This window comes from Acipenser ruthenus, chromosome 5 (genome assembly GCF_902713425.1).
Source record: "Acipenser ruthenus chromosome 5, fAciRut3.2 maternal haplotype, whole genome shotgun sequence".
NCBI classification, from domain to species: Eukaryota; Metazoa; Chordata; class Actinopteri; order Acipenseriformes; family Acipenseridae; genus Acipenser; species Acipenser ruthenus.
In genome coordinates this window covers 40147162-40171921 of record NC_081193.1, presented here as the reverse complement: position 1 = coordinate 40171921, position 24760 = coordinate 40147162, and the positions used below count along the sequence as shown (strand labels likewise).

Here is a 24760-nt window from a genome sequence, read left to right as displayed (position 1 = left end):
CGTTGGTAAAGACACAACTTTGCCTCCACTGTGCCTGGTGTGTCTACCACTGTACATTACATTAATGTTGCTTGACTGCATTTATATAACACATCATTGCAATCAGGTAATTGCTAATTAAGCTGCAACATTCACCCTCTGTAGAATTTTACTATTATTCGGGCCTTTGATTTTTTAAAAACACTTATTGATCTGTGTACCCTCTATGGTTTATTGCTGTATGTATTTGTTGTTTTATTGTCAATTATTGTATTATTTTAATACGCACAGTTTCCGTTTTTATACTACTTATACTATGATTTTATTCAACAATTTTATGATAGTGCTTTGTATATTTAGAGTTGTTAACGGTCTGTCATAAATTATTGAAATCGGCCCATTCAGTTGTCCTGTTTCTCTTGCATGAGTGTTGCTAATAAACCCATTCCAGTGCCAAATAAAACAACCTGTTCAGGTGGGTAATTGCCCCTGTACTCATTGAGTGGTGTTCCCACTGTGGCATAGTCAGACTATTATATTCTCTCTTTATATTGTAAAACTTGCTACACAATCATGGGTGCAGGGTTTATCTGCTAAGTGACAGAGGTGACCTTCTGGTCATATGGCTCCAATTATTGGAGCCTTTAGTGATTAGATGTTAAAGTACAGTTCAACATTTTCATAAGGAGTACACACATCAGAGCTAAAATGGCAGAAATAACTTGTATTATAAATGAGCATTTTAGTTAGATTGCTGTAATAAATTAATTTAAACATCATGTTAAATAATAACTAAAGTCCTCATGAATATACAATGTCTTCCGAGAGACTACCAATTATGCAGATCTATTAGGATTTGAAATACCGCCCAACGGGGGCAAAGTTGGGAACATGAGCCGGATCTGAACCCAGCACTCCAGAGGTGAAAGGCTAAAACATTAACCACATCACTTCCTAGCCCCCTGTTTTCCTGTTGTGGGGAAAATACCCTAACCTCACACTTCAAGAGAGACATTTCAAAAGCAGGACAGTCCTAGCACATTCAGCTCATTGAATATGCCTACCACACACGTAAGCAGTCCACATATTTTGGCTGCTTCTGGTCAAAACAGTTTTACACTTTCAACAGTACCATAAACTTGTCATTAAAAGGCACTCTGAGGCTATTAAAGTCAGTTTGTTATTCATACAGTGTGGAAAACCAAGCAACACAGTCGTGCTTTCACAATGGTTTTCTCTTACGTTGGTAAAGACACAACTTTGCCTCCACTGTGCCTGGTGTGTCTACCACTGTACATTACATTAATGTTGCTTGACTGCATTTATATAACACATCATTGCAATCAGGTAATTGCTAATTAAGCTGCAACATTCACCCTCTGTCAGACTTGCCTGGGACACACTGTCATCACAACAACTGTAGTTATTAGCTAGTGATTAGGAAAACAGAAGGAACATCCCAACAAAACACACTTATTGTTAGTAGTGTGTAATACTTTACTGGTCAATAAACCAAACTCAAGTCCTAACTGAAGTTCCCATGGTTACGACTACAACGCAGGACAGCCATAGGGAACAGTGGATGAAATAAAACAAAATAATCTTTACAGCTGTGAAAAGTGTATCTGGACCCTTTTACATTACATAATTTAAATGTTTTGGGGGGGGGGGGGGGGGAAGCAGTGACAACACTCTTGTTTCTCTAGATTTCGCTAAGGTTGCTAAAAAAAAAAAAAAGTGGGTTAAAGTATTTGCTAGTTTGTATGCTACATATTTATATCTAAAACATATCCAGTTACCTTTGTAGGATTTTGCAGTTTTCTCAACTAAACCATAATTTGGAAAAATTTCTTCCCGGTATTTTGTTAATTTATTTGAATCTGAAAAATACTGTGCTAACTTCTGTTTTATTATTTAGGCCCAATCCAAAATTACAACCAAGATTTCAGCCCAAAATGAATGAGATTTAGAGCAAGACAAATGTCAGGTCCCATAAAGTTAGGTTTCTGAGATCCCATCTGAAAGCTACATTTCATCTCTGCACAAAAGTATTCTCTCTTACATTAAAGCAATAATTCAATGTTATGTGGTCGTAGAATACTTAAAGATTTCAATAGGACAATGTAATGTTGCCATCTTTAATAATAATAATAATAATAATAATAATAATAATAATAATAATAATAATAATAATCCCCCTTCTTGCTGTCACTCATATTCTGGTTTCAAAATGACCTCACAATGCACAAAGAATTGTAAGCAATGTGTAATATATGGGTGTGACACTTAAAACAAGGACTGCTACAGTTTTTTTTGATGCTCAAAAGGCAGAAAGTATGGGTGAGCCAGGTACAGTGACAGTGAATAACTATTGTTTAGCACATAAAATAAATCTCCATGTAAAATGTTCTTCTACATTGTCATTATGATTCAATGTTCAGCAATCTTACATGAGACAAAAAAGTATTTAATGGTTCCAGTTCATATAATATATGTTATGCCACAAAATTGAGTTGCCAAGCCTAAGATAAATGTTGACAAGACCAAACCAGAAATGTATTCAGAGATGCACATATATTCATGTTTGACACAAGTAATTAGGTTTTATGAGGTTGTTTGCTCACGATAGCTTATTTCTAGAGACATTAAAAACCAAGCCCAGTAGACAAAGGTTTTGGCGACTGCCTTCATCCACTCTTGTAAAAATGTAAGACAGTTTATGGAGGTTGGTCAACTTTATTATTATTATATAACTGGTGAGCAATTTTTTCAATGGGCTCATCCAGCTGATAGTTCCCGTAATAACCGGATAGGGGTCTTAGTGCATCTTTTTTTTTTTTATTATTTTGGTTTGTTGTTGCCAACTAAATCAGATTTTCAATATAATTTCATACAATAACCTAAATGTAATACATTTAAACTTATTCAAAATGAGGATATATAATAGTAAAACAAATAATAATTTCCCACCCACTTAACTGATAATTGCATGTTTATTTAAATGAAATTTTATAAAATATCTTCAGGGCTCAGACAAAATACAGCAAGCTGATTATTCAGTCATTGCCTCTAAGAAATTCCAGTTATCAGTAACCTGCTTGAGAGCTAAATGGTATTCACATGGCAGGAACTGGCTTTGTGGGGTTTCCTGGAGATCTCACACTGATCTGTTATTTTTCAAAACTTCAAAAAGTTATCCAAGATTAGCAGGGCCTCTGTCCAATCTATGAAACTGGTTCCAGTTGTCCAGGGTTTATGTTTCATGTCAAGCCTGCTAATGTAAACTTGACCGGATTTACTTAACCTCTACCTTAACCTGAGAAGTATCAGAAACAAACAGAAAAAATGCACACACACACACACACAAATACTTGGCCATTTATGTTTTTTAGTTAATCTTGTTCAAAGTAAATTTGTTTTGTGTCTGTGAATGCTCCACATAACACAACAAAAGGGAAAAAACTAGTACATTGTAGTGAGGTTTAGTGAAATGTACTGACAATAAAAGTATTCTGAAGCAATATTTTTTCTAATCCACTAACATATACATATTTTAATAAACGAAAGTGTTCTCAATGGGATATAACTTGTATCATGTAAACAATATTAATGTGTATATGGGGAAAAAAAATCACAAAAACACCAACATATAAATTAAACTTATAAATTTAAATCCCCAACATCCATTAAAATACAAGGACTAGATACATCCAGTTATATTTATTATTACAAGTGCTTGGCAGTGTTTTCTTAAAAGCCATACCCTTTGTAACAAAACTAGACCTAGTCCTATAGTCATGTATGCTGAAACCTTTTTCAACATTAACAGAGACCCACATAAAAGACGAGCCAGTTAATTTCAAACAGGAGCCAACGCATCTCAGTTAAGTAAAGTAAATCCCTAACTGTAAGGTTACTGGCTTACAGGTTTAAAACTCAAAACACACTTGCAGTGGTCTGTCTGTCAGCAGAAAAAGTCAAAACAGTTGTTAACTGAAACAGGAAGCATATTAAAAGGGGCATATACAACCTACAAAGGAACCCCCTACTTCATCCCACCAGCAAGGGAACTCAGAAAGCCCTGTCCTTCGAAGAACTCTCATTTCCCTAATCTAAATCATCTCCAAACAAGTGCGTGTGTAAATAAAGGGGTTTATTTATATGTTAACCGTTTCTAACCTTGGTAAGGCACGGGCATGTTCGGACAGAGCAAACAAACAAAAAAAAGCCTACTTTTGTAGAGGTTCCCATTTTACTGGAGGGCTGATTGTGATGTACCAGACCTAAAAAGGATTACATATTCTATTGAAAACTGCCATTAACTAAGCAGAGAGTACAATCTGGCTATCCTTCTGGACAAGCTCTATGACAGGGGTGTCCAATCATGGTCCTGGAACGTTATTCCTCTCCCGGTTTAACAGGCAAAATTATACCGCAAGCTACTTCAGGGTCTGGATGGAGATGTAATTGGTTCAATTAAACAATTTAGAACAGGGTTGGAGCAAAGACCAGGAATGGAAGGGCCAACTTTGGACACCCCCTTCTTCAGGTTATATGCCTTAGAGTATCATTATTGGCAACCCTCTTTTCAACTGGCTTTGCAATCATGTAATTGCCAGGAATGTAGACCAACATCTACTGGCACAACATCACAGACATTATTCCATATTAGGGCTTGTGACCGAGCTGTTGAGTGGCATGTGGGTGGTGACGTCACGGACCAGAAACCGAAACCAAAATGGCGGTGGTGAAACTGAGCGCTACGGCGCTCAGCTATTTTATTAAATAATAAAACAAAAGATTTAAACAGAACATCAAACAAAAGGGCACAAGGGCCAAACAAACAAACGAACAAACAATAACGTTAACAGGTAGATTGTATATAGCAATTGTTTTTCTCTCTTACTTTGCAAAACAGGTCTCGCCTCTGACGCTCTCTTCCTTCAGCATGGACAGCTGCAGGCTTTTATATACTGTGGCCGAGGGGTAATAAGATAATTTAATAGCTAGTTAACCCCTCGGCCACAGTCTGCACGAGTTTAGTAAGGATGCGTGACTGTCAGCTAGTTAAATAATCAGTAGCTGATCAGTCATCCTCACAAGGTTTTTAAAATACAAAAACAATAACAGATAATGGCGGTGGCTTTTATCTGAACCGTAAACAATAATACAAATAATAATAAAACAGTGCACATATACATAGGGGCGGGACACTCCACCACACCGCTTCATCTTGTTTCTGTTTTAGGCACCATGTTAGTACCTAAATCTAAGGAAAGAACATTACTTGAATTGAAAATGTCACAAAATGAAACTTCCAGTATCTACTGTGTGCCTATAAATACTTGCGTGGTATGGCTCAAGTTTAAAAATCATGTTTTTTTTTCTTCTTTTTTTCTTTTACAGTTAATTTAGTTATGGACATTATTTTCCAATCTTCTGTTTAAACTGCTTATGGGAAAATTCTGTTTTATACCAACATCTGTTGGGTAACGTGCACTAGCTATTAGTTCCACATTCCAGTTCTTTATTTATTAACACCTTTTTATATAGCATGTGTCAGTCCCTTGTTCTTGCAAGTTTAAATAATTTAATGCACAATTAGCAAATCACACCCAAAATTAATACCCAGGAAATGCCTGAGGTGGATCAATAACCCAGGGGAATCCTTCTCCTCTGATGCAGGCTTGTTAAACAGAACTCCCTAAATTTTGTCCTGTACCAGTTAGATGCTTTTACATTAGTGCAGCTTGCTTACTGTACTTTGCAGTTGAAAGTGGTAAGATTTAAAACAGGCTTATGGCCGTGATTAAATAAGCAACCAAGGTTGACTCTTATTATGCAGTAGGATCAGTATGCTGAAACAGCAGCCAGCAGGACTTCGACAAATAAGGATATCTTAACCACGTTGCAAGGTGAGCCTATCCACGAGCATCCCCTGTGGTAAACCGGTACATTGTAATATCTGGTTATACGAACAGTTCTGACATTGACAAGTAGAGACTGCTGGTTACTGTCAAAGGCTTACAGAACAGACAAAAGATCCCTGGACTTTATCTTCAAATATTTGGTAGGGAAGAGGCATAACACTTAATATCCAAGTAAAGCAGAGACAGCACTAATTATCAAGGTTGTTTGGTAGACAGTAGTGTTGGATTAGCACTCTTATTTATAACATCATTGTGTAGATGAGTCTTGGTCATACATTAACACATATTCTGCATGCCATTTCTCTAGACTTATAAACAAAGGACATACACAATAATGCATCTAATAATAAAACACTTCCAATGAGAACACGGTATAGCCTGCAAAAAATACCCCCCCCACCCCCCCACCCCCCCACTCCCCCCTCCCCTCCCACTCCCCCCTCCCGAAGCAAAAGGTGCAGACATTCTGAAATCTGAGAGAATTATATTTTGGTACAGTTAGGTTTCTTGCATAAGTTTACCTTAATAAATCTTTTAGTATTAGTTTGTGGGAAAGGCACCCACAAAAAGAGGAACGACTGACTATTAATAGATTAGGGCTGTTAATTTCCTCTGTAGCTCTATAGTTACAGCAATGTGTTATAACACATCCATGCGTTAAGTTCTTTTGTTTTTTTTTGTGTCTTGCTGTGTAATGATGCTCACTTCACAGACCACCTACCCAGCTTCTTAAAACTACTTCACAACTTTGCACTTCACTGCTATGGGTCAATAGGTTTAGTTCTCATATGAGAGAGAGAGCTAGGTGTTTCAAATGGCTTGGCCCTTTTAACCATATATGATCTACTCATTTGAGAATCATTAAGCACCTTGACTCCCAGAACCATATCACTGTTGGGAATGAGGCTTTACAAAATGTAATAAAAACCAACCAACACATCAGGGGTGTTACAGCTGTACAAATAAATGATGGTAGGGAAGCTGATCTTGTTTGGTCGTTGGAGGCAAAGTAGAGATTTTATGTACAGCGAGACAACCAAAAAAGCAACAAACACTTGTGATGGGATAAAAGTCCTTTGAAGAATCTGTTTTTTTCACAGTACGGTACCGGTCCCCAAGAATTTCTTATTCAAAAAGCATTAAGTCGGAGACAGTCTTTTCTTTTCATGACTAGCTACATTTTTTTTGTACTCTTGCTGCCTGTATTCGTGTCGTTCGCTTCGTTCCTGGTGTGCATACAATGTTTTTCAGATTTATCTGTCAGATAAATGTTGAATCGCCAAGTTTATACAAACAAACAAAAAAAAAAAATACAAGTTACATGTATTTTTTCACAGATTTATTTGTTAAAAATGTTTTTAGCGACAAAATGTATGCTAAAAAAGGGGGGCAGCATTTAAAAACTGACATACAGTACTTCTGCATGTGTTGTTGTTTGTGGTGTCATCCAAACCTTTTTCCTGTATACATGATCTCCAGACAAAAATAATAGAAAATGTTGAGTTCTATCCAGATCCAATTTAAAATCGACCATTGAAGCAAATTACGATGTTTTTTTTAAAAGAAAGGCAATAAAAAGGTTCACAAAGATAGTTACATTATACATTTTAAACTAAAATATAGACAGAGAAGGCCTTTATGCTTACCTGCACAATGCTCTGCAAGTCTTGTACATAGGTCCTTTCTGTGTCAAGGATTTCTTGGACAACCCTGTCCACGTAAAGAAGCTTGGGACTGTCTGGCTTGACGGCCGGCATCGATGTTGCATTGTGTTTTCCGGATCCCTTGCCATCGGTTCGCTGCTTCTCCTCCAGCTCAGTCCCTTCAACCTGGCTCCCCTGCCTCTCTCTACAGTCCAACTGCCTGGCAGGGACCAGCTCCAGTCGGATTGCTCCCACATCCCGGTCCTGCAGTGCAGGGACCAGGCCCAGGTGGCTGTTGGAGACCAGGGTAGTGCGGCTGCCCAGGGAGCAATGGCTATTACGGGAGGAGGCCGAGGAGGAGGTGGAGCTGTAGCTCACAGGCCGGTCGCTGTCTGAGGAGTCCATGCTTCGAACGCTGCAGTATCGGAAAGCTCGCGTATCTGAATGGATACGCCCCAAAGGGACAGTGCTCAGTGCTGTCCGACCATCCAGGATCTCTGGTAAGGGGGGCAGGGCATCTGGAGGGAGATGGTAATCGTCTGCAAAAAAATACAAATAAAAGGCATAATATTTAAAAGGAAGGATTTATTAACTTGGATGGTTGTTGGTGTTTTTTAAAATCTAAGCCAGAATAAAGGACTTGAATAAGTAGAAAGGAGGCTTAACATCTGCCTGAGAAAATAAAATATACACCAGAGGAGTAACATAATAAACAATATACACACAGTATAACATAAAGGTAAGAATTTTTAAATTGGGAGACCCAGCACAGCCACCACATTGTGTCAAAAACATATTTCGGTTTGGAATTTCAAGTTCACCCTCTAGTTATACTGTATGTCCTGTGTCACACCTGACCTATTTGGATTAACTAGCTAAACAGTTAAACTAGCTCAGCTAATTTTACTTTAGGACTTTCAACAGGAATTAAAAAACACCACGTTTCTTTTGCAGCTTTCATGGCTAATTAGCAATGTTAACAGCAGTTATAAAACTCCAAAGCCAAAAGGACACTCCAGGATCAACAAGGTAAAACAATATAAAATGTTAATTGTAAGATGTATTGTTTTGCTTTTCTTTTTGTTTGGACACAATAAGAAAAGGGATTATCACATGCTTATCGACACCCACAAGGAAACAGGCTGTTAAAAAAAGGTTTTGTGACTGCTGGGGTCTTACGCAGATTTTAAGCCATTTACCCACCACCCTATTAAACACAATCCCTCTGTTAGCTACAGCGTATGAATCACACTTCAAGTTCAATGCAAGGTTTATTTTAACTGTTGACTTGACCATGTAACCTTTCCAGTTTGAATATACTGTTACGTGCTATCACACCCATTGGGGTAAAAAGGTTTAGGGACCCACCTGCTCCCAGGGTGGTTCTACATAGACACACACCAATGTGTATGTCTGGGATAGTAACTGTGTTGGTGACTGCCTATAGTATGTTATGGGGGTCTTGATTCACAAGTGAGGGCCCCATGGGTGTTTTTCGTAGGTTTAATTTGGGGTAAAGTTGTTTTATTTTTCTAAACTTGTACAGTATTCTGGGTTACTTGTAACTTGTAATAAAATATATAAAAATAACTTACAATAACTTAGTTTATGCTGGCTGTTGTATACATTATTTTACTTTTCATATTGTGTGTTGCCAAGTAGTGTTGTTTGCATTGAGCATATAAACGTATTTCAAGTTGGTTTATTTTTTTGAACTTCTTCAGTATTTGAAGTTACTTGTAAGAAAACATAAGGGAAAAATAAAGTTATGTATCGGACCAAAACATATATATATACACACACACACACACACACACACACACACACTTTTCACAAATGAAGAACTTACTTAAAATGTATAAATAAGTTTCAGAATATATACACTTTAGCTGAATTTGTATATTCAGTCCACTGCCTTTTACTGACATCTATGTACATCGCAAACAGCAAAGAAAAAAACAATTTCCACAACTAAAAGACTGTAAAACTAGCCATGCAGAAATTGGTAAACACCTGCTTTTTATAATACCGTAGCCATTTTGCAGATGATTAGCATATAGCTCAGAACAAGCCATCATGCCAATCTTCTGTAAGATTACACTCTGCTGAGTTACAGTTTGAATCTACAGCATTCCTTGGCTCTCTCAGCATACAAGGTCGCTGGTTTACAGTTTTTCTATTTCTAGTTCTACAGAATGTCAGAGAATAAACAACTATCAACCACTGAACGATCTACACAATGCACGCCTAATTTCATCCTCAGTGACTACAGTACAACCAAAACAAAGTTATACATTTTCAATAAAAAAAACCTCTCAACTTTACCGTCTTTCTCTTGTCAGCTGTTCTGAACAATATGCCAATCATCTGCAAATAAGGCCTCCACCTTCCAGAATGTCACTGAATTCTAATGAACACTTCTGAACACAAAGCAAGAGAAGGTAACACATTCACATTGATGTCCTGAATGCAACACCGAAGAAAGGTTGATGCCCCTGCAATTCATACAACTTGATCAAAAGGTTGAGAACTTACAAAACATAAATGTATTCAACAATTATCAAATAAAACCAATTTTCACGAAACATCAGGTTATCTCTGAAAGGTTCACTTAGACACCAATGCCAAGTAAAAAAAATAAATAAAAAAATAAAAGCCTAACATTAAGACACAAGTTTCCCGACAAATATAATCCTGTTAGCTGCCCTTCTTGGGAATCAGCTTGGGTGCGACTTTATTAAAAGAACAGACTTCAATGTGAAAGGGCCTGTTGTTCAGAGCAAACTCTTATTAGAGGGCACTGTAAGAGAAGCTTCATAATAGCATACTCTCTTATTGAAAAATAAAGCCTCTATCCTGTATGCAGAAGCCTGCGTTTACTGCAAGAGCAATATATTTATATGCCCAATTAAACTTGAGCACAATGCAATTACAGATCTGTCAGCACACCCCTTCACTAATGCTTACTTCAGCATGTTCTGGTAATAGAGGAGCTATAATGCAGCTGGCAGGACACATAGCTTATTTCTACATCAAGAGAATGATCAACCTATAAAACACAGAGAATAGATACTACACAAAAGAGGGTTTTATATCCAGTTTAGATGGGAAGATCAAATCAATCTGATCCACATAACCTTCAATTTTGGAGAACCTAAGCAGCCATGTCTAACAGTATATAACCCTTATGGAACAAACATATTTTTAATATATGGTAGAAAAGTATGATCCTTATATTTTTCATATATATATATATATATATATATATATATATATATATATATATATATATATATATATATATATAGATAGATAGATAGATAGATAGATAGATAGATAGATAGATAGATAGATATTTTAGTCTGTATCCATATATTTATTTCATATGGATTACAGACTAATGAAAATATATGATGCACCATATATTTTCAACATATAAAATAAATATATTACAGACTAAATATATGTTTAAAATATATCCCAAATATTTTAAATATATATAAAAGGGGCCAATTTCTATATATGAAAAAAATAAGGATCATACTTTTCTACCATATATTAAAAATATATGGTTTTTCCATAAGGGCTAACCAACAGTTGTTTTTTTTTTTGCGACACATTACACCAGTCATTGCACATTTACAAAACAACATGAAACAGACAACTTACTTCACATGCAGAAATTGTGTAGTTTTCTCAAGGAACAGAGAAACAAGATATCTGCTATGGTGGGAATTTACTTTCAAATTGGTCTGGTTTCTCAAGAAATGCTATGAACCCTATATTGCCAGTTGACATTTTTAGGCAACACACAATTTATTTAATAAATAAAGCCTTGTCTACACCGGAAACCAACTTATGGGGACATGGTACAGTAAAATAAAATAAAAAATACAAAATTAAAAAAAAAACAACAAAACACTCTTGTTGCCTGAAAGAAAACACTTGTCAATAAAAGCTTAAATTAAATTGCTTTTCAGTCTGTACAGTTTGGTAAGTGAGCAATACAAGCAATGAATTAGCAGCATTTCTGGTACACTGTCACTGACATTTTACTTTAAGAATAGGCCAAGACTTGCTTTGCAATCTGATTAAACCTGTCATCATTCCAAAGATTGCCCCTGGCAGTCCACACTTACTGTCAAGATCTTATAAAAATAGTCAGTCCAAAACTTACTAGTTTATGGTTATTTCCAAAAACTAAAGACAGCAGTAGTGCTGTAGCCCGGGTCAAGCCTAGAAATGCACAAAAGCCATGTCATGTTGTATTTCAGTGGTTTAAATAAAAGTAAACTTATTTTACAACCTAAATCCTACCTGTTAGACCAAAAGTGTACAAATCCATTCAAGGATTTAAAAGTGGTATTTCAGGGACAGAGAGGTCCAGCAACAGCTTGTATTTAAATCTTAGATGCACCAGCAGTCAACACTGCTCTTTTCACAAGAATACTGCATGAGTCAGCTTTTATCTATTAAAACCCTTAAACACAATGGTCAAGAAACCTGATTTGCAACTTTCTCACTGTTCCAGTCCTCTCATTCCCTTTCCCTGTGGGGAGAGAGAGAGAGAGAGAGAGAGAGAGAGAGAGAGAGAGAGAGAGAGAGAGAGAGAGAGAGAGAGAGAGAGAGAGAGAGAGAGAGAGAGAGAGAGAGAGAGAGGACCCCCATCTTGAGCACTGCTGCTGAGAGACTCTCAAACTAAAACATGACATCATTCAATTCAACCAGGGACAATAGCAGCCTCCTCTGTGGGTAAATTTAACGTATACACTTCACTGAGCAACACCCTGCAACCGTTATTCTTTTTCGCACAAGGCCGCAGGACATCAAACAAATGCAATCCACACTTTCACAGCATTCCCCATGCTTCTCTCGGCTAAACTGAAGCACTTTCGAATACCACACTATGGAGGAAAAAACAAAAATCCCAAATATCGTACAGAAATTACACTTTAAGGTTTTCAGGATTTTGCAAAACCTGTTTACAGAAATTTAGGTCAACCTCTTAAGATTAACATTTAGAGTGTTAGCACTAAGAGCTTAAAATAGGTTAGTCAGGTCATCTTGTAATCTGTAAGCACTCAGTGATTTTATTTTTGTGTTTTTTTTAATTTTAAATCAGCTGTAAGAAAGTTAATTAAATAGTACCCGTCAGGCTCTCGAACACAATGTGCAATACTGTACAGATATCATCTTATAAATAATAAAAAATAGCTTTAGTTCTTGCTATTTATCTTTTGTTTAAATTTTTCAGAACTCCCTTCCTTAATGTGCTTTAAAAGAGAAAAAAATACAATCTATTACTGTGAAAAACTTAGATATACAAAAAAGGGCTGTTGTTTCATGTTTTGGTAGGTCTTCTAGGTAGGTCTTCATCTAAACAAATACAGCAGAATATATTATTGCATTAGAAGACTTTACTACACAGAATTAAAAAGAGGCAGCATGTCTTCTGAAGTGCCAACTCCTGCTTCAGCAGCTCTATTGAACATACACTTGGATACGTCTATTCTGTTCTGCTATTAGGAAACAAAGCAGTTGACAAGCTTCTTGTGTTCCTTACATTCCAGCCATCCCCACTCTTAAGGCTATTCAATCAACAAGAGCTGCACAACCCTTTTTTCTTTATTCACTTTTGCATTTGCAGAGCTTTTAAATGTGAACCTCTGAAAAAAGAAATCTTTAAAAGGTCACTATTGCTTTAATAATAGTGTAAGTATAGTGCATTTTCTAGAAGTCATAAAAAAATGCAGTGGCAAATGCTCATTAGGGTGTGATAGTCAAATGGAGACATTAACTAAGGATTTGGCTAAATGATAGTAAAACACTAAATTCCAGTCCCTGAAATAAAAGGTGTTTGTTTATTATGTTAGTATGACACTGTAGGTTTATTACTGTATATTTATAAATTAGCCTCAACAAGCACTCTGAGGAATCTCAAAGTGTGACAGACAACTTAAGGCAGTAATCTAAAGTGTTAACACGGCAGAATATACAGACTGTGAGGCATTAAGTAGGGATGGCTTTTAATAAAAGCAATTCAATAACCCAGCTCAAGTTTCACTGGAGAAAATGGGGGTGACACAGTTCTATGTAACAGTATTAATAACTCCCTGCAATGCGGTAACTACTACTACTACACACACACACACACACACACACACACACACACACACACACACACACACACACACAGAGTTTGCTAAGTATAAACACATGAATGAACGTTACTGTGCAGGTGAGGGGCAACATCAAAAGCCTCAGTGTTCCCATAAAGATAATTGCACACAGCTTTTCCTAAAAGACATTCATTGATTAAATTAAAGGCACAACTAGTAGTTGTGCCTTTGATTTGAGGCTGTAGTTGGTTTTGATGGTGCAAAGGTTATGCGCCATCCAAACATCAATAGTGAATGTATTGTTATTACTTCAGTAAATCATACTGAAGAGAGTCCAGACAGTTTGTCATTCACACAAACACAAATGCATTCTGCTTGAAAGAACTCAGGTTTGAAACCAATTAAGCTTTTCACACATAAGAACATAAGAACATAAGAACGTCTTGCTCGTTTGGTTGTTAGTAGCTTATTGATCCCAGAACATTTAAAGAAATATACTCGCTAGACTAGCGAGTAAAAAAAATGTATGGAAAATCACCTAGCGAATATATTTCTTGCGAATAACCTGAAAACGTAGCGACAGATGCAAATTAGGCTATGACATCAGGAAACGTCACAGGGAATTCCCTTTGACTCGCTAGAATTTGCAGTGGATGGAAAACCATTTTTTCGCCCTTACTCAGCCATCCTTTTTAAATTATCACTACCTAGCTTTGTTAAAGTTCGCCCTCATAACTCACAAATTACAGATTTCAGGAAGCACTGCCTACTCAAGCGCCCATCCAGGCAGAATCAGTGGATATGCTGGTGGATTACTATAATACCACTTTGAGCACTATTTTTGATACTATAGTCCCTATTAAAAACAAAATAATTACTGTTACAAGATTTTCTCCATGGTTCAATGAAATTACATGTGCACTTAAACGTAAATGCAGAAAACTAGAACGTAAATGGAAAGATACCAAACTGCAAGTCTTTCTTCTCGCTTGGAAAGATAATATTCTGAAATACAAGGCAGCCTTGTCTTCAGCAAGATCAGCTTATTACTAAAACCTAATAGAAACAAACAAAGAAAATTCCCGTTTTCTATTCTATTCTATAGCCAAACTAACTAATCAACAGAAATAACTCTCTCTGGGTGCACTACCTTCAGCTAGCAGCGATGATTTTATTAACCATTTCAACAAAAAAACTAATGATATAAGAAATCAAATTTCTAATACTACTGACAACTTAAACAGGCCGCTCAGCAATAAAGACACAGTGATTTGCCTGCATCCTGCTTTATCAGACCACACCTTTGCTTCTTTCATTTTAATTTAATTAATCAACCAGATCTTATTGACCTAATTGGTAAGACTAAAACCACCACATGTGATTTGGACCCCATACCTACTAAATTGCTCAAAGATATTTTTTCTAAAATAAATAACACTGTCTTAAATATAATTAATAGCTCTCATCTGGCACTGTCTTTCAAGGTTGCTGTAGTATAACCACTGCTTAAAAAATCTACCCTTGATCCACAAACACTGAACAATTTTAGACCTATTTCAAATCTCCCCTTTCTATCTAAAGTCTTAGAGAAAGTGGTAGGTAACCAATTAAATTCCTTTTTGGCAGCCCATGACATATGTGAGAAATTCCAGTTGGGTTTCTAGTAAGAGTGGTGAATGATGTCCTTATGTCCACGGACACGGGTTCGCCTACAGTCCTTGTTCTCTTAGATCTAAGAGCAGCTTTTGACACCATTGACCACGCCACCCTGATCGACCGCCTCAAGCATCTTTTGAGATTGTCAGGCACTGTATTGTCCTGGTTTAAATCATATCTCTAAAATAGGCAACAATATGTTAAAATTGGGGATGACATCTCCTTACTATCTGAGGTTACTTGTGGCGATCCTCAGGGTTCTGTTCTTGGGCCAATTTTATTTTCATTATATATGCAGCCCTTGGGTGACATTGTCCATAGACATGGGTTCAACTTTCACTGCTATGCTGATGACACCCAGCTATATCTGTCTCTAAAACCAGGTGGTGTCTCTTCTATAAAAAATGTGATACGCTGTCTTGCTGACATCAAGGTATAGATAGCTAATAATTTCCTTATGTTAAATTCAGATAAAACAGAGATAATGATTTTGGGATCAAAAGATAAAAAATCTGTTCGCCTTCACAGGGGATAGTTTCCCATACTCTCAGAAAACTGAGTCATTTTTGACCCTGATCTCTCCTTTGAGGCACATATTCGGAATATAATTAAAGTATCTTTCTTTCTTTCAAGTATCTTTCAGAAATATTGCCAAGGTGAGGCGCTTTCTTTCACAGCACTATGGTGAGAGACTGATGCATGCCTTCATATCTTATTGGATTGATTACTGCAATGTCCTGTTCTCTGGAATTCCAAACTGTGTTCTGTCACAATTGCAGCTTGTACACAATGCTTGCAGCCAGGGTGCTAACCAAAACTAAAAAAGTGAGCACATTACCCCAGTGTTAACAGCCCTCCACTGGCTCCCGGTGCTGTCCAGGAATGACTTTAAGGTCTTTCTTATTGCCTATAAGGCCCTAAACGGTTTGGCTCTGGCCTATTTGAAAGATCTTTTAGTCCCGTATGCCCCTGGCCAGCCACTCCGATCCCAAGATGCAGGGCTGCTATCTGTCCCAAGGATTTTAAAGCAAAGGACAGGTGGTAGAGCATTCAGTCATGGGGCACCTGGAATACTCTACCATGCACAGTGAGAGACACACCTACATTGGCAATTTTTAAAAATAAATTAAAACATACTTTTATAATACGACTTTTATATAGTTGTATAGTCTATATAGTTGTATTCCTATTTATTTAGTTTAAGTTCCTCATCTGTTGCTTTTATTTGCTTTAATTTTAAAATGTTGTTTTCTCTTGCTGTTTTTATTGTTTATATTGTTTTTATTGTACTAAATGTACTTCCGAATGTTCTTTTCTTTTTGTTAAAAGCACCTTGGGATGGATGGCTTGCCATGAATGTCGCTTTATAAATACAATTTGATTTGATTTGATAACCACAAATACATGCATGCTAAAAGAAGTTAAGGGCAACATTGTTAGAATTGTCTCCTCCAAGCATAAAACAGTATTCACATTTTTATTCTGTGCCTCCTCAATGGTTAGATGTAAATCCCCATGAATCACAATAAAGACAATCAGAACTGACATCTCATGGCACTGTACTGGGATTAAAATAAGAAACTATGTAGGTTTAAAGTCTTGATTTACAAAACCTGAGCATGTCAGACTCATGTGTATGCCTTTGCTGAATATTCTGATGTGCCAAGACTTGAGCCTCGCTGCAGGGACTATAAACAGGACAACCTCTTATGACCTCAAGGAACATGCTACGGTGTATTAGGTACTAAGTCACTATGACGGTCAAGGAAAAAGGAAATGTTTGAACCCATACCCTTTTAAAAGGAAAGACAACTAAATGACTATAGCTCGCATCAATCATTTTGATGAATAGTAATAGTATTTGATATCACCTGCATAGCACCTATAAAGCAGTGTGGAGTTGTGGTTAGGGCTCTGGACTGTTGACCGGAGGGTCGTTGGTTCAATCCCAGGTGGGGGACACTGCTGCTGTACCCTTGAGCAAGGTACTTTACCTAGATTGCTCCAGTAAAAACCCAACTGTATAAATGGGTAATTGTATGTAAAAAAATAAATAAAAAGTGATATCTGTATAATGTGAAATAATGTTTAATGTGATATCTTGTAACAATTGTAAGTCGACCTGGATAAGGGTGTCTGCTAAGAAATAAATAATAATATAAATCATCACTTTTGAAAGCACTGGATCTACACTTATGACTCCTGAGAGCTCCACATTACAAAATACCCCACAGAGGTTTCCTTGGACATCATTTTGTCAATAGTGTGTTTGGATGTTTCTCTTGTATTTGTATTTAACAGGTTTCCCTTTACTGTATTTCTTTTGCACCATGTAAAATAAAAAAGTTGGAACTGGCAAGATTTTTGATTCTGTTTTTACAGGGTAAAATGATCATTGCATTATATAATCTTGCCCATTGGCTGTTAGTTCTGATACCCTGCCAAACATTCAACTTAAACTCACTGGAAAGGCAATAAATTCTAGCTGCATAACAGATGTTACCATAAAAAAAGCATTTCTTTGAACTCTGCTTGCAGCTTAGATTGTTACAGAAAGTAGCCACCATAACAAACGGCTTTAAAATCAGTTTTTAAAATCACTGCCAAGCAAGAATTCTGCTTTTCTTTCAGATGGTGCACCAATGCCTTTTTCAGAGGCCTTGATGAAACAGGATTCCCCTGGACAATCTCTGTACCGCTTTCAATGCACTGACTGAACACAATTTGGCTGCATTACCTACACCACAGATTTAGTTTGGCAAGCAAAAAGAAAAAAGAAAAAAAAGTGATTTGTCTTGCTATCTTGTTACAACTGACTTTGAAAATAGTGTGTTTTTTAAAACATATTTAAACAAATATTGTCCGCATACAGAGTGGTAATCAGTAAAAAAAAAATATTCTTTATTAGAAATATTGCCTGTTGGCTCCATTATGAAAACAGTGTTAGCTCTTCGGACATTTTGGGTAAAAAATTTAAATAAATATGGTCTTCAGCTGTACAAAGTCATTAGTCTAAAATGCTAATGGAATTATGTATACTGCAGTAGATATCTACAGCTATATATACAGTGTGTGTGTTGGGGGGGGGGGGGGGGGGGGTGTTCAAGCAGGCAGGCATAATGTTTCATGTTCAGTTCATGAGAAGGTAAGAAGGATCTTGGTCAACAAAGAACATGTTTTTGTTTGTTAAAACAGGTCCTAATGGATACAACCTCCTTCCTGCTGGGTAGCTTCTTTCCACAGTGATTAGATTATACTTCCCAAAGCAGTGCACAGAAATCAAAGCTATTCCCTAAATAGTTATTTTAATGTTTATGAGTTTCAGTCGCATTGCCTGCTCATCTAAACAGGAGTTTAAAGCAGCTAAAGTAAAAAAATGTTCTGAATACAATCAAAAAGGTGTTATTTTTTAGCCATGTCAGATAGTTCACATCTGAGCCTACAGCAGTTGTAACAACCCCAAAAAAAAACAAAATGCTAGCAGCCCTAAACTGTAATTATGGCCCTCTGGGGGTACTAATTTGTGAAACTGGCTGGTATTGGTAACACTCAGCCCCTAAAAAAATTGCTCAGGCAGTACCAAGGCAAGGAAAGTATTCGACAATGAATAAACAGTGAAAACTGATAGGGTGCTACTTTCACAGGCACCAACAGTTTATTAGAAAACTACAAATTATTAAAAAAGATAAATCAACCACTAAGACTTTACCAACTTTAAAAAATAAAATAAAATGAACACCAGAAATGAAAGCTATAAAAGGCTGTATTATTATAATAGAGACAAGTAGAATACTGCAGAGTACAACATTTATCTAAACTGTACAAAGTAAAAAAAAAAAAAAAAGTTGCAGCTTCATAAATAATTAAAATAAATAATAATAATGCATTTGCTTACCAGTTGGCATGGTCCCTTAAATAAAGCAGCAGCCCAGAACGTCTATACATCCAACCACTGAAAGGTCCCAAGTGCAAATCTAATTCAGACTGCCTCTGCCTTCTGCCACTTGTACTTCCTTACATTCTCTCCAGTATTTCCTTTTCACAGACCTAGCTGTTCAGTGTCCACCACACACACACACTGCCGATGAGCTGGTAAAGCCTGCACTCACTTTCTTTTCCCCTTGTGCACTACAGTAGGAAGGGCATGAAGCAGAAAAAGCTTCCCCGGAGTTGTACCACCAGCCACTACTACAGGGGATTGATAAAGCACATCTAACCTGTTTCACATTCTGGAGCTGAATAACCAAACCTCCTCCCCCAGCCCCCTTCACTTTCCTTTTGCCCCACCCTCTTTCCCGGTCTAGTTAATAAGAAGCTACAATTTTAAAATAAGTTTCTCTCAGTCAGTCCAGACATACTTATCGCTACCAAAGACGTTTCATTAAAAGACAATGCCACACATTCACTACTGAGCTCTGCGGCCCGGCACAGCCCTAGGAGGCCACTGTCTTGGTACCACTTCAGTGAGTAGGACCCTGTTCTCACAGCCATTAGTCAGTATGCTCACTTTTGAGACCCAAATCTCTCGGGGAAACCCCAGCTGCCATCACTTTATTAGAAAAAGATTCATATTTAAAACAAAAATTACATTTAAAATTTTACTTTTTAGGCTCTGTTTTGAGAAAATGTTTTAATTGAATTCCAGTCTGAGCTAGCCTTTCTTTTTAAATATATATATCTGCCTATAATAAATATTACACACAAGGTTCCAATATGGCAAACAGCCTACCCACTATATGTACATTTTAAAATACAAACAAAAGCAAAACAACAATTGCAAAAGGTCAGGATTAAGAATTTATTTTCAGTAAACAAAGATTTTTTCAAGCTACTTAACATGGCAAACTAAAAATAAATTTGGATGTAACTGTCCATATTTTTTTAAGATTTCAAATATCTTACTGATATCTTTAAAATGTACTGTTTTATTAAGTTATTCTTTTATTTCCCATTTAAAAAAACTGATTTAGGCCAAGATTTAATAAATGAGGTTAGTTTAAAAAACACATGTCCTTTAAGCCCCTTTCCCTGTGCATTTTTAATCATCCAGCTCCATATGCCACTGCATAATAACAACAAAGCTCTGAGTACTGCGTCTGGACAGTACACAATGGGCCTTAAACAAAGGAGGGGTTGCCAAGATGACCAGGGCCATAGTGCTGTGGTTGCTGTGGCAACAGGAAGATGATAGCATTGCAGAAGCCCCACAGCTGAGCCCAGAAACTGGAGAAAAAAAAAAGACTGAAAGTGCCAGCATAAGGTACTATTTCTTCTTGTAGCGAGGAGGAAGAGCAAACAGATTTGTGGCCAGCACACACAATGCCATTTTTCTCCTCAAGTGAGTTTAAAAACACAGACATTCCGTTGAAACCATTTGAAAAGAGGCACAGCGGGAAAAAAAGTATTCCAGCTCCAGCGTATGTCCTCACCTCAGAACCCTCTTATTATTCTACAATGCTGGCTTAAAAAAACTGCAGTGGTGTGAAGACCAATCACCTCTGAAGTCAGCCCGATATCTTCAGCATTCCCAGATGGAGCACACGTGGGGGCAATCAATAGGACCCCCCTTGGGGAATGACTTCTTTTAATCTGCATTTAAATGACCAACTTATACAGGTAAGTCCCACTTTAAGATTGATTACCTCTTTTATTGGGCCAATCAAGTATCCATTACAGTTTTAATTATTAGCTGTATAGTTTGAATGATTGAAGTCAGTTTGCTTTACATTAGTGTTCTGTGTCTAAGTTTTACATCAATAGCTAATTTGGCACATACATAATGTTATTTACATTTTAAATAGCGAGCAGATAGGTTTGTTGATTGTTTGAGTAGTATTATTCCTTGGGATAACAAAATACTGAGCTCAAGTCATGTGATTTCATAAAAATGCCAGGTGCTCAGTGTTTGGTATTTGAGTTGAGTTCAAATTGGCAAAATTAGTTGATTAAGAATCTGTATAAATAGCCATTCGAAAAGACATGATTTTAATTAAACGCAAGAACAGCGAAAGATACGTCCATGCCCAGATTGAGGAATGAAGATCGCCTTGTTGCTATCAGCATGATTGAAGGCGGCTTGTCTGTTAGAGAAGTTGTCCGGAGAATGAGATGCTCTGCTTCAACAATCAGCAGACTAGTCCAGAGAAACCAGGAAACCGGCTCTGTGAGGGACAGGCCACATCCTGGAAGGCAGAGGGTCATCACACCGGCCCAGGACCGTCACATCCGACTGATCCATCTGCATAATCGTTTTCAGACAGCAGTGGCTACAGCATGAGAAATGCCAGGAAGAAATATCCCATGCGTCAGCAGAAAGACTGTAGCTCTCCGTCTGCATGAAAATGATTTGCAAGCTCAGAGGCCGTTCAGGGGTAACATGTTGACAGCTGAGAGACGAAATCACCGTCTTCTGTGGCCCAGAGAACATCTGAGGTGGTGGCGGAGAGAGTGGTGGAGTGTTTTATTCACCGATGAATGCCGTTTTGCCCTTGACAGACCTGACGGAAGACAATGTGTGTGGAGACGTCGTGGTGAGCGTTATGCTGACTGTTGCATTGTTCAAGCTGGCTGCAGCTGCACAGGAGTAAGCGGAACATCCCACAGCAGTCTATCCAGAGGCTGATCAGGTCTATGCATCAGTGCTGCCAGGACTGTGTAAATGCTCAGGGAGGATATACCCAATACTAACTTTGTAATGTTTTCATTTGTCATGTTTCATACTGAAAACTTATGATTGTTTGATCTGTATTTTTGTTCACATTTTCTGTGATTTTGTTTGATATCTATGTTTAAAATATTTGATTAAATCCATCAGAACTGAGTGCTGTGTTTCTTTTGTGCATCAGTATATATTCCAATCAACACAAAATAAGGAAAGTAATAAACTGGTTCATTTTAAGGTTAATCATTTATGTAGTTCTCAATGACAGGAACTGCAAGGAAACACTTATAGTACAATAATGAAGCACACCCAAAAAAAGAAATAGTTTTTGCTTCCAATATGCATTAACCCCACTTTGACCTTTCTGGCATCTCCCCCATATAAAACGGAGCGGTACCAATTGTGTAATACTGCAGACTAACCTTACAAGGTAATACATCTTAAATCACTCATCAAATACAGATAGAAGGCAAATGACCCACTCACTGAATGTATTCTTAGTATATTCCAAAAGGCCTTTATTCTCCCTCTAGGTATGTCCATTCCTGTACACTCAGTCATCCCACGGTCCCCTGTTTATAGTGAACGCTGCTTTGGATTTCATTTGACAGCTGTCAGGTTAAACAGCTATGGTAAAGGCAGCTGCTTCCTGGGCAAATGGAAACCCACAGCTTCATATATTCCTCATGTTGGTTCCTGCCCTCAGCAGAGACTGTTCAGCAATGGGGAAACTCATAATGCAGCTACTCTGGTTACTCATTTGCTGTTAGAAAGATGCCCTAGATAAATAGGCAAGGAAAAAAATGAACTTGAAAACCTAACGTGGCAGACATGTGTTAAACGAAGATCATAAAGTCATCAGAAATGACTTGAAACAGGTTCAGTAACAAGACAACAACACAGGAACATGCTGTCTCCTTACTGATGTTCTAACTTTATAAAAGATACCTTTTTTTGTTTGTTTTACAACGGATTCCTAAATGCAGCTTTTGCAGATGCATGTTATTCCTCTTCTAACCACTTGGCGGCCACATGATACAGAGAAAAACTGCACATTTAGCTTTTTGTTTTATGGACAGGAAGAGCGTTGATCTTTCTCAAAACTCCAGCAAGACTATAACCAGCAATTAATTAAATAAAACAATGTGTAAACTGACAAATTCCTAGAGTGTATTTCAAGCTTGTATACTAAAGGCCCATTGACAACACTGAAGCTTGAAAAAACAGCAACGTCAGTGTTGAGAAATGGGTTGTCACAAGTTTAAAGACAGCTGATACAACTTCAGTCATAGCTGCTATTACTTAATGGCCGGTGACTAATTGTTCACAAGGAAAGTTTTGCCTTGTTTATGACTTTTGAAACCAACAGGGATTTACAGTATAAAAAACATCCCATTGCAAACAAGGTTCATCCCACAATTCTGAATTCTGCCAGCTCTACAATAATACCGGAAAAATAAAAACCTGCTTCAGTTACTATAGAAATAAACCACTTGAATTTCAACAGGCGTTTCTAAGGGTGCTAGAACTACCCAGCTTATTTAAAGCTTACCGAAACACAAAGCAAATAGCCAGTAGCAGAAACGTGTCAAACCATGAGATAAATCTATTTCACCGCAAATTATAAGTATAGCAATTGTAAAACAGTATTTTTGTTAAATTATTATTATTATTATTATTATTATTATTATTATTATTATTATTATTATTATTATTATTATTATTATCGTAATTTATTTGGCAAGAACTGTGGAACGCACACCATCTCAAACTGCATGCACAGACTAGCAATTCATATACTGTAGTTAACTTTTGTTTTATCATAGCACATTAAGAATCTATAACGTGTAACAAGGTAACAAGGTAATTGACGCCGGCAGGGTGATTTGCTTGAAAGAGAAATTTAGACTGCCAGAAGCATACAACCAAGGGCTACATATTTTCTCTTTAATTGAGCAACCTAAATGTGAGGGTTAAAACTATGCCATCAGGAGAATAATCATTTTATTTGTAATGCAAGTTCATATACACATGGTTCAAAACACACTACACACACACACTCACACACTAAATACATTAAATGTTTGTGGATAGCACATTCTTCTTTAACACTATCTATCTACCAAGTAATTAGAACACTCTTCGTCATCTACAAACTAGATGGGAAGGTAGAGATGTTAACAAATAAATGACACTTACCGTGTAGGCAATTTGCACTCCAGTAAAATGAGCCTTCATTTGTTGAGGGTGTTAATTCAAGACGCTGCTTTAAAAAGGATATCCCTCTCTGGCAGATACTCCGTCGTGCTGCAAAAGTCCATTCACCGTTTCCCCACACTAACGCGTTAATTGGTCTCAGATTTTCTCAGGCACTCAAGAGGACGACAACTAGCAAGATGCTCCCCCTGTCAAAGTCCACATACGAATGGGATCGGATTGGAGAAGCAGTGAGCGAGCAAGGCAGCACCTACTAAGCACATCATATAACTAATTACCGGCGCTGAGTTTTCGTGAGAAAGCAAACGATCAGCCAAGGACTATCAACTCAGTTTTGAATGGAGACTCATACTGCAGTTTCTGCTGATAACGGAGCTGGGTTTTTGCCAGCACTGCAGTGCAGACAGCAAAAGTATATCGGAGGAAAACGATTTTCTCTTTCACAAGCGCTTCCACTCTCTGCAACATCTCACATCTTTTTAAATGGCACTTGATTTGAGTTGCCAAGCACCAGTGCTCTTCATCGTCAGCACAGCAAGACTTTGAAATAAAAAC

General features: G+C 37.2%; 1 protein-coding gene across 2 annotated transcripts in view; it reads right to left on the bottom strand.

The window, feature by feature from the left end:
• The window catches only part of LOC117402389 (pleckstrin homology domain-containing family G member 1-like), a 52775-nt gene extending 28428 nt beyond the window's left edge, over positions 1-24347 (bottom strand). The window contains exons 1-2 of one of the 2 annotated variants that reach the window (XM_034003476.3): positions 24188-24347; positions 7556-8091 (exon numbers count right to left, since the gene is read on the bottom strand). In XM_034003476.3, the coding sequence (XP_033859367.3) occupies positions 7556-7957 (402 nt within the window). In that variant the 5' untranslated portion in view covers positions 7958-8091; positions 24188-24347. Of the gene's footprint in view, positions 1-7555; positions 8092-19222; positions 19549-24187 lie in introns of those variants that run through there. The other variant, XM_034003475.3, reaches the window with a different exon arrangement.
• Between the last annotated feature and the right edge of the window lie 413 nt (positions 24348-24760).